Source organism: Astatotilapia calliptera, chromosome 9, assembly GCF_964374335.1.
Source record: "Astatotilapia calliptera chromosome 9, fAstCal68.1, whole genome shotgun sequence".
In the NCBI taxonomy this organism is placed as follows: Eukaryota; Metazoa; Chordata; class Actinopteri; order Cichliformes; family Cichlidae; genus Astatotilapia; species Astatotilapia calliptera.
This window is the reverse complement of record NC_137430.1, coordinates 31,135,250-31,146,656: the sequence shown is the minus strand read 5'-3', so window position 1 is coordinate 31,146,656 and position 11,407 is coordinate 31,135,250. Positions and strand designations below refer to the sequence as shown.

The 11,407-nt window shown below is 41.9% G+C and overlaps 1 protein-coding gene across 2 annotated transcripts; it reads left to right on the top strand.

Moving 5' to 3' along the window:
* Nucleotides 1–243: 243 nt before the first annotated feature.
* On the top strand, nt 244–11,278 carry LOC113029475 (V-set domain containing T-cell activation inhibitor 1-like). Of its 2 annotated transcripts, none has more exons than XM_080306739.1 (6): nt 244–424; nt 4,952–5,266; nt 5,391–5,657; nt 7,382–7,678; nt 9,022–9,115; nt 10,261–11,278. In XM_080306739.1, exons 1-6 carry the CDS (start codon nt 364–366, stop codon nt 10,406–10,408), a joined length of 1,182 nt encoding a protein of 393 aa, XP_080162865.1. In that variant the 5' UTR covers nt 244–363; the 3' UTR covers nt 10,409–11,278. The 2 variants fall into 2 exon arrangements, with proteins under 2 accessions (XP_080162865.1, XP_080162864.1); XM_080306738.1 differs by lacking the exon at nt 244–424 and adding an exon at nt 4,038–4,400.
* Nucleotides 11,279–11,407: the final 129 nt, after the last annotated feature.

Here is an 11,407-nt window from a genome sequence, read left to right as displayed (position 1 = left end):
AAAACACGGATATTACATCAGCAGAACAAAAATTACAACTCAAATAAAACATACACACAAAGTAAATGCACCAACATACCGTGTGCGCCTTTCTACTGAACATTCATGAGCAATTGTAGTCCATATCTTCTATATTTCCACCCTTTACACAGGCCAGCATTCTCTTTCTGGCTGGAGCCTTCAGTCTCTGGTGACACGTGCACTTAATTGAGCATCACCCCAAAGCATGCGCACCACAAAGCGCCACACTCAGGCCAACCAGTAGGTGGCGACAACACAACATGAATCCAGATTAAACACCAAAGTTTGAACATTGCAATCACAAAATAATTACATTTCAATGCGACGGCTACAGTAACAGTAATGGTGCGTCAACGGAGCTCGTATTTGTTACTCTGGATCTTTCTGACGATTGTAGATGGAGGTGAGTGAGATGTTTGCTGTCAGTTGATCAGAGCGTTTGTAAAAAAAACAAAACATTTTGGGGAACTTGGTCGAAACTTTTCACTGTATTCAGTTTTCACGCTTTGGCTCTGCGACTGGACTTCTTTCGATGTTTCGTGAAGGCATTTACTGCTCCCTCGTGACAAGGCGGGGTTTGTTCATTTATCTATTTATTTATTATCCCTGGCTGGAACTGAACCAACGAACTTTTGCTTAGAAGTAACGAAAATAAAGATCTACAATAAGCATCTTAACAGAGTACAGGCTGTAATAAGAAGCTTGGCGTCTGTGTTCTTCAAAAGACGCATAAACTTTTTAGTTAAAAACATTAAAAATCAGGAAACAAACTCAGCCCGACTACACGGGATTTCCTGCGACGGAGGGAAAGCCCTGAAAATCTCAGCAGGCTGAACAAAAATCTAAACGTAGACATGATGTCGCAGTCAGGATTTGAGTAATGCGTCGTATTTATCAGTGGGTCTGGAAATGCTTTTAAAGCGGAGAAGTTAACGGTCGGGCTGGGTGGGAGACGTCCTCTTCCTGAGCGACTACAATGGGACAGCAGCAAAAGCACATCTCGGCTTTTATTCGTAGCCAAAGCCAGTTACACGAGTCTGGACGGCACGTCAGTGAATGGGCTCCATAGTTAACTTTGATTATTAGAGGAAACTGTAGTTTGGTTATTGGGGCTTAGAGGAGACATGCATCACTGTGCTTGTTAATCATGTAAATATAATCAGTAACTGAAATCTCTGAACACTGAAGTCCTTATGTCTGAATATTTGCGAAGATCAAGTATCAATGTTACTTCCTTTTTCCCTTCCTCTTCTGAAAACCTCATTCTAAGTACTTTAAACATTTCAGTTTGCTTTCCAATCAGTCCGCCCGCTTTCACTTACAAAATATTAAACAGAAGTCTAAGTTCTGTAATTTAGGTTGTAAAAATACAGCATATCAAAACACAACATAGCTAAAGATCTACAATAATTAAAAGAGTACAGGCTGTAATAACAAGCTCACACTCAGGGTTAGACACAATGTTAATAATCAGGGCCGTGCAGAGAGGTTTAAAGGGGCACATTGAACCAGGCTGAATAACAACAACAACACATTCATCAAGAATCTAATATGGGCAACAAGGCAAAGCAAACGTAGCCGATGCTTTACCTGATGGGTACAATGTTGCTGTTGAGGGGTTGCTGTGGATAGTGCTGGTGGGCAGGGCTGTGTTGATCTGAGACTGTAGGCATTAAAAAGTCCATAGGAGAGATGGTAGCTGATTAAACAAGTGTCATGAGATAATAACAAAATGCAAAGATTGGTGACAGCGCTTGGAACCATAAGGACACAAAAAACTGTGAGAAATAATTTAGACTCTGCCTGTGACTCACTCTTTGCTTCTCTTCTTCCTTCCATCATTTCATATATCACTCTCCACTTGCTATGTGAGAACAAAGCACAACTTGCTATTGCAATAAACTATAAGCTAATTATCCACACCTAACAACTCTTGCACTTAATCTGTAATAAAATGATGACAGAAAAATGTTATAGCCCTGCCTTTAGTAGCCTCACACAGCTCCTACTGTTTCCTCCTCATGTCCTTACCAGCCATGTCTGGACAATGTTATATCATGAGTAATATTTTTTTTAAAAATCCATATACATAAAACAAACACATGCACGCACACACAGTGACATTTTAGACCTTCTTCAGAATACTGTATATACTATGGGCATCATGGTGCTGATCCAGAATCCTTACATTATTATTTATTACTAGAGCTACAATAATAAAGCAATGAGGAGGGGGAAGTAATAAATATGAAATAATGTCATTATGATGATTCCATTTGTTTCACTATCCACTCTGTGCAGGGCAAAGCTTATTACATGTTTAAACTGTAGAGATACAATAATTTTACTGCTGTAAAATCCAAATTTTGTCTTATTTAAAATATAAATCTAATATAATCTTCTTCTTAATGTATGTTCTTTAAAATACAGCGTGTTTTTTAATATATTATAATTATAATTATTATTATTATGTGGACATGCATATTAGATCGTTTTTAGTGAAATATAATCCCCCCAGAAAGGCAGGAAAAGCCCGGAAACTTACTTTAAAACTAAATATGTTCCCTAAAACGGTGACAGAGCTACAGACCCATGACAGCCTTACACAGGTAGCCAGCAGCTATGACCAGCACTACCTGTGCAGTTAATAAAAGGACAGGTAATGTTTGTCGCGCTGTTGCACACACAGCACGCTCGTTTGTTTCAGTTCGTCAGTTGCCACAAGACAGCTTACCAACGTGTACGTAATAAGCTAATACTCCTGGGTGCTACACACTACAGTGTACGCTGTACACCTACTTACTGGGTTTGTCGCATCAGTCTGTGTCTCTGAGTTAACTTGTGTTTCTCCTACAGCTCTGGACCGCTAAAAATGCGCGTGCTCTTTGTGAGCTCGTTCCCGGCTCGTAACCAGCGCGTTCTGCCGTCTGATGCAAGCCAGATCCTTTTATTTAGCAAAACTGTGATTAATAGTTAAATATAACATTGTTGAGGGGCACAGACAGGACTCCGCACGCGCACACACACACACAAAAAATCTTTTAAAAGTTGCCTCAACAAAAGGGCACTTTGGGCACTCATCAGGAAAGGGGCGGGTGCTCAAGCCCCTCTAGCCCCCCCTCTGCACGTGCCTGTTAATAATGTCTGAGACCTACAGTCAAAATTTTGATTACAAAGACCGAAACTAAGAATCCCATCACTCAAAATCTGTTTCACTTAGTGAACTGAACCAAACGTAAGAGCAGATTTCAAACAAGAGAAGTTCGATAAATCACAGCCGACTGTCCAACATGAATACAAATGTAATAGCCTGCACACACTCATCACCAGCAGGTACATCTTGTTGCGTCCTCTTGCCTTCAGAGCTGCCTTCATCCTTCATTACAAAGACGCAGCTATTTTCTGGAAACCCTCCTCTGAGATTCTGTTCCACGTTGACTTGATAGCTTCTCACAGCTGCTGGAGATTTGTCAGATCCGTGATGTGAATCTGCCGTTCCACCACATCTCATAGTTGCTTTATTGGCTGTCGTTTTATAGCAGTGAACTCACAGCCATTTTCAAGAAGAGAGCGTGCTCTCCTCCTGCCTGGGTGTTTGGAGCTAGATGTGCAGGGGCCACGACTGAGAACAGGCTGCTCAGAGGGTAATTAACACTGCCCAAAAATCACTGGCTGCCCTCTGCGACCCCTGGAGGCCATGGCCAGATCCTCCTGTGTCAGAAAAAGCAGGACTATCTCAGGTGACCTCTCGCACCCCGTCCACCACCTGTTTGACTGCTGCCCTCTGGTCAGTGCCTCGGGTAAATCTCCCACTATTTAAACCCTAGTGGGAGTTGCCCATTAAGACAGAAATAATGGCTGTCCAACACAATTTTTAAGCTCTCCTCTAGTAACAGTACGAAGTTACAACATGTAACCCTTGCAGGAAGAAGTGCTGCAGCTGTTACGTATACAGTGCTGTGTAAAAGTTTTGAGCCACCACTCGTGTTTTTATAATTCACTAGAAAAATTGAGGAATTTGCAAACATTCATGGAAATACAGCATATAGGGCAAAATCGGCATTTACACAACTGTAACATGCTTGAAAGTCAACGTTTGGTTTGACCATATTTATTCTTCAACACAGCCTGAACTCTTAGGCAAGCTTATTTCTAATATTTTAAAGTTAGATGTTCTTATGTTTCAGGTACATGGGCCAGACGTGGCTGTCAAAAAGGCCAGGTGGGTCAGATACTAATAGTTGTGCTATGGACAGATTCCCCCACCTGAGCTGTAGATCTCTGCAGCTCGTCCAGAGTCACCATGGGCCTCTTGGCTGCATTTCTGATCAGCGCTCTCCTCGTTCGGCCTGTGAGTTTAGGTGGACGGCCTTGTCTTGGTAGGTTTACAGTTGTGCCGGACTCCTTCCATTTCTGAATGATGGCTTGAACAGTGCTCCGTGGGATGTTCAAGGCTTGGGAAATCTTTTTGTAGCCTAAGCCTGCTTTAAATTTCTCAATAACTTTATCCCTGACCTGTCTGGTGTGTTCTTTGGACTTCATGGTGTTGTTGCTCACAATATTCTCTTAGACAACCTCCGAGGCCGTCACAGAGCAGCTGTATTTGTACTGACATTAGATCACACACAGGTGCACTCTGTTTAGTCATTAGCACTCATCAGGCAGCGTCTATGGGCAACTGACTGCACTCAGACCAAAGGGGGCTGAATAATTACGCACACCCCACTTTGCAGTTATTTATTTGTAAAAAATGTTTGGAGTCATGTATGATTTTCGTTCCACTTCTCACGTGTTCACCACTTTGTGTGGGTCTTTCACGTGGAATTCCAATCAAATTGATTCATGTTTGTGGAAAAGTTCAAGGGGACGAATACTTTTGCAAGCCGCTGTATGTGTTTAATTTTAGTGTTTGTCTGTTCTGATGTTTCAGATACTGAGGTGTCCTGTGTTTTCATGGAGAGATGCGTCTTACCGTGCAGTTTCAAGATTGGGAATGAAATCGTCATCCACTGGTTTAAGACACCAAGAGACCTTCATGTCCACTCATTCTACTACAGCAGAGACCAGCTTGGAAACCAGGACCAGTACTACAGAAACAGGACTTCACTGTTCAAGGACCAGATCTCCAGTGGAAATGCCTCACTCCAGCTGACAAGTGTGGAGGTTCAGGATGAGGGCAGATATAAGTGCCACACCAGCACCATCACGGGAAACCAGGAGTCATTTGTCAACCTAAAAGTGGACGGTAGGAGAAACTTGCAGTGAACATCAGCTCAGTTCTCCGTGCACTGTCAGATGAATGAAGATTTTGTGTTCATTTTTGTCATCAGATTAATGATGAGTTTTTGATCCGTGATTTTTTGTTGCAGCTCCAGTTAATAAGGTCAAAATGAATCAGGTTGAAAACAGGATCAGTTGCAGGTCAGAGGGGATCTACCCTGAACCTCAGCTCACCTGGTCCACAAGCCCTCCATCCAACATCACCTTCACTAACACCACCACAGTCGAGCGGACTGAGCAGCTGCTTTACAACATCAGCAGCTCTCAGATGCTTTCAGCCGGTGTTTATCACCTGCTCTTTATCTGCACCATCAGCACTCGCAGGAACAGGAGGAGAGCCACTCTGCAGAGACTATGTGAGTATTTCAACCAAACTAGGAGAACTGCAGATGGGACGTAGATAACTAGGAAAAATATGAAGGAAAACTGCATTAAATATGTTGTCTGTAAAATTAAAACAAACAAACAAAAAACACAAAACCTGTTTATCTATCCTGATGAAACAATGCAAGGAAATCTCTATCCGTGATGTATCTTCGTCACCGTGCACTTTCAGATAAAATGCAGCATCCACACAAAGACTGTGGACCTTTAAAAAGTGTCAAGATGAACAAGGCGCACCAGAATGATCAAAAAGCAGAAAAGTTAAAGGCGGACTTTGGATGTGGTTTATGCAAAAAAGAAGAAAAAACTGTTGAGCTCTCTCTCATCAAAACACTGTTAGAAAATACAGGAATTTCTTTAAATATCAGTAATAACATACATATATCAGTATGTGGAGGGCTCAGCTGCAGGGGTCTATATGAGCTCAGTGAAAACAAGGAAGATTGGTCTGCCAGCGGGGCAGAGGTCACTGAGGTATTTATTAAGCTGTTTGGTGGTTGGTGCACTGAGGTGGATGAAATTCAACTCAAGTTCTTTTAGGCTTTGGGTCTTGAAGGCTTCTCCTGGGTGACATCAGTGGGGGTTTGGGGACAGCTCCTCCGGATTGGTGCTCTGGATCCACAGAGGAACCAGAGGGTTCACATTTCTCAGCCATCCTGGGAAGGTCCGTGCTACGATACTTTTAGGAAGACTCCAAGCTTCAGGAGGAACAGTGCAGCATGGATCAGTCTGATACCCTGTTACAAATATCTGAGGATATTGACTTGGATGTTTTGTTCTAGAAGTGAAGCACAACAGTGGGTGTGTGATGACATTCGTAGACGACATCACGAGTTCCTGTTGATATCCCAAATTCATGGCTGTCTGAGAGTCCCTCAGAGTCAGGACTCCTCTTCTTTACCATTTTTCCTGCTTTTTGTTACAGAATTAAAATCACCAAACACAAACTTTGTATCCTTAACTTTTGCCGGTGAGTTTAAGTTTCGCTTCTCGTCCAATTGCATTCTGTCTTCTCTGCATTGTAAGATGCTGTGGCAACAGAACCTGAAAACTCAAGCAAATATCACATCACTGATGAGTGTTGGACAACGCTCTTTGCTGGGGTCTTTTGGCTGGTGAGGGTTCACTATGTGGTTACCATGGATATGTCTGTGAAGGTTCTCAGTCATCCAGGTCATCGTAGTCAAAGGAGCTTGCAAAGAAAAGCGTCTGGACTTCTTTAAGTTACTTGAAGACGTTTCACCTCTCATCCGAGAAGCTTCTTCAGTTCTAAGGTCAAATGGTGGAGAGTCCCAGATATAAACCTAGTGGGAGTTTCCCCCCCACAGAGGGACAAAAGGACCCCCTGATGATCCTCTAATTGCCTGAGCCAAGGTGTGAAACTGGGTGTGGGTCTCAATCAGCCAGAGTTTCGGGTGAGTTCATTGTGAAACCTGGCCCCACCTTATCATGCAAATTCCTGAGATCAGATGGCCCAGGATGTGAGTGGGCGTTAAGGCAAAACGTCTTCAAGTATCTTAAAGAAGTCCAGATGCTTTTCTTTGCAAGCTCCTTTGATTACCATGGATACATGACGCTCTGTGTGGGAGTGCTCGCCTCGGCTCGGTGTTGCTTGGGGCTGCATGGACCTCTTAGTAATTTCCCAAGACTGTAGTTTTTAATATTGTTGTTAATCATTTACGTTGTATGCCTTCAGCTGATATCAGTGGTCCCAGCACTGGTGTGACAATCCCCTGCACCCCCTCAAACACTTCACTCACCAACTTCACCCTCCTCTGGAGATTCAACCACACTCAGACCGTCCTGAGCCAGTCCTGGACCGACGTCACCTACTCGGTGTCAGACGGGTGGAGGCAGAAGGTGGAGAATGTGTCCAAGTCAGGCAGCCTCATGCTAAAGGACTTATCCACAAAGCAGGAGGGGATGTACACCTGTAAGCTCAGTAATGCTGAGGAGACGCACATTACCCACATCCACCTGAGAATAACTGAAGGTAAGATCGAGCTGATATAAAACACTGCAGGGAGAAACTTGCCCAGCTGATGACCAGATAAAGCCAGATTTCTAAAGAAATTAATTAATCATTGGGCGATCGTGGCTCAAGAGTTGGGAGTTCGCCTTGTAATTGGAAGGTTGCCGGTTCGAGCCCCGGCTTGGGCAGTCTCGGTTGTTGTGTCCTTGGGCAAGACACTTCACCCATTGCCTACTGGTGGTGGTCAGAGGGCGCCAGTGTCTGTGCGCCCCAGGGTGGCTATGCAAATAAATTTGGATAATTGGACAAAAGCATAAAATAAACTACTAAATGTGTATTTTGGACATTTTCTTTGCATTGGTTTAAAAAGTGAAACAACATGACCCAAAATCTCAACTTCTCATAACAAATAACTTCTTACCTGTAGAGTCCTGACTAAATGTGTAACCATGCACCTGCCAGAGCTTTTATTATTGCATTTGTAAAGTGGGGACATTCAGCCAGACAAAGACTTATTCTACTCAGAAATAATAATAAAGGATTGGATTTATATAGCGCTTTTCAAGGCACCCAAAGCGCTTTACAATACCACTATTCATTCACTCTCACACACTGGTGGAGGCAGCTACAGTTGTAGCCACAGCTGCCCTGGGGCAGACTGACAGAAGCGAGGCTGCCATATCGCGCCATCGGCCCCTCTGGCCAACACCAGTAGGCAAGTAGGGTAAAGTGTCTTGCCCAGGGACACAACGACCAGGACAGAGAGCCCAGGGATTGAACCGGCGACCTTCCGGTTGCAGATGCAATTCCCAACCCCCTGAGCCACGGTCGCCCACACCCAGAAATGTTTGCTGTTGAAACATAACTACACAGACCAATAACGTAAAAGTAAAGATTCAGTGTAACTGTATCAAAAGTGAACCTATCAGTGTTTCTGCAGCTATGACCTCGTGTTATTACTGCACGTGAGCTTTACTCATAATTTCCTAAAATAAGACATGTGAGCGACTGTGAGGGGAACAATTGGAGGGGAAATGGACTTTTTTACAGGTTTCTCTCTTCATGGTTCAGTTAACAAGTTAAAGCTTATTGAGGAAGTGAATCTGTCAGTTGAACGAAAAAAGAAAACATAACTAATCCTGATGCAGCAGCAAGTTTTACTGTCACTTAGTCATCATACACTTCAGTTTTTGAATAATTCAGCAGTAAAACAAGCCTGTCGGGATTACAGTAATATTCTGGTGCGCAAACTAGTATGAAGTATTAAGTCAGCTGTGTTTATACTTATAAAGATCATGTACATTCTTTGATAATCACCAACATTATGATTAGTAACTGTACTTTCATTACACATTTTTCCACAGGGGCTCGCTCTAACACTGCAGTCATTACTACAGCTGTTATGTGTGGACTGGTATTGATCGGCCTGTCGATCGCTGCCCTAATCTCCATCAGGAGGTCTGTGCTACACTTTAATCACTTTGTTTGACTTTGAGTTGTTTATAGTCCAGGGTTGAATCACTGCAGTGTCTACACACCATAGAGTGTGATGGCGTTTGTTTGTGCTGGTCTGTCTGCATCGTTCTGCCATCATGAGGGAAACTAATCTGTTCATGTCACACTTTGAGCTGATAAATATTGAACAGCTGGTACTTTTGTTCAAGTAAAAAAAAAGAAAGTTGATTCTGTTCATCTGCACGTAGCGTTTTGTGGGAGAAACGTTTCGTCACTCATCCAAGTGACTTCTTCAGTCTCAGCTGACTGCAGGTTTCAATCTTATAAACAGTACATTTGCATAATGACTGAAATCAGCCCACTGAAGGAACAAAGGGCTGGGAGGTCAGTTCCTTAATCTTAAGCAGAGAGTTTAGATGAAGGAACTCGGGAACTATGTTACTGATGACACCCAGTTTGTGCTCCAGTGGATGACGAGAGTCAAACCTTAAATACTGATCCGTATGTGTAGGTTTATGGTGCACGTCTGCTCCCACAAAACGCTACATGCAGAATCAACTTTTGGAGATTTACTTACCTGGATGATTGAGCATGCACCAAGACAATGAAACTCTCAGGTTTTTTACAATAAGGTGAAAAGAAAGCACCAAAAACATCAGTGAAGTACAAAAACAATAAAAATATATAACAAATATAACAAGAAACAAACAACTTAATGAAACAGGAAATAAACTAATTCATTGTGGATACAGAAAAATGAATACTAAACTAACGGATCCTATAAATAGATTTTAAAAAATCTAAATTTTTCTACTTGATATGATGTAACAGCTACTGTAGATTAGACATGAATGACTTTCTGACCTTCTTATTCTGAGGACGAATATGTGTCTTACTGTCTTTTTATTTTGCGGGTGACTGTGTAATGAAGCCGAGCCTCATCCATAACCTTTGTTCATGGCATCAGCTGAGTTTACCTCATCATTGCCAACGTCTCTAATACATAGTTAATATTACATTGATTCATTAATTGTACTAAATTTAATAATCAGGAAGTTAAGAAAGGATTCATCAATCATCCGCAGGACAGTTGGATAGAACAGCAATAATCACATGAGCCTTCTTTTTCTGTGTATTACAATATACAGCTACCCACTGCTGCTAACGCGCTACAGACACGCGGCCTTTGTATCGTCGTCACAAACCAGGATGGACTCTGAACAAAACAGAGTCACAACAAAGAGAAACCTTATTTTACTACCTGATGAAGAACAAAGTAAAAACATAGTGACGTAGAGTTAACCATTAGGCTGTTTTCACCAACAGTCTCTGTATGCAGTCAGCTCAGATCAGACGCTGCTGTGATTTGAAAAATGCTGACCCCTGGTGGACAAAGTCTTAATTACAAGAACTAGTTCAACTTAACTCACTTGTACTTGTTTAGTCTACGAAACAATTGATAGACTAAACATGCTGTATCAGTATTATTAGAGGTGGGGAAATGGACCATAAGCATATTTGTCTGTTCAAAGATGTTTGATGAAGGACCATCACTGAGAACTCTTGAAAACAACGTTTGTAAATCAGCAGTCTTGCCTTTGACAATCTGTTGTGTTTAAAGGATGTGCTGAATGTGTTTATGCTTCAATTGATTCCTTTTCTTTCAAGAATTGTCTCCAGTTTTATTCTTACCTGAAGTGAAAACATTCCAGTGAAAATGTGGCCAACTGTCAGTTTAGACAAAGGTTTCAAAACAGCCACAGCTGTTAGTTTGTGTGTGTAAGCTAACAGCTAAAATAATGTTAATTATTAGTTTTTAGCGCTTAGTTTTTTATGTTGTTTAGTCTAGAAAACATTTTTGGCCAATACTCTGACAGTATTATGATCACTATGATCACAACACAGCTAAACACAGATCAGGTTCAGCATCTAAACTGCTGATGCAGACCTCTATAGAGGGGGGACGTCACGCTCTGACGTTTTTCTGGCCTAATGTTTAACACTGAAATGTTTCCCATTTAAAAAATTTCAAAAACGCCTTTTTCGATTGATATATGTTTGTAATTTGCTGATATTTGCACAATTTGAATGAAAATGTGAATTTCTGTAAATGTCTTAATTAAAAAACAGTGGTCGCATGCCAATAAAGATTTCTGTCATAATGTATATGTAAGTGAAGAACTGAGACTTTATTTTTTCAACCCTGTGATACTTAGTGTATCACATTTGATACATCACATTACATCATCAATAGTGATGCGCGAATCGTTCAATACTGGAGAATCACTTTACTGA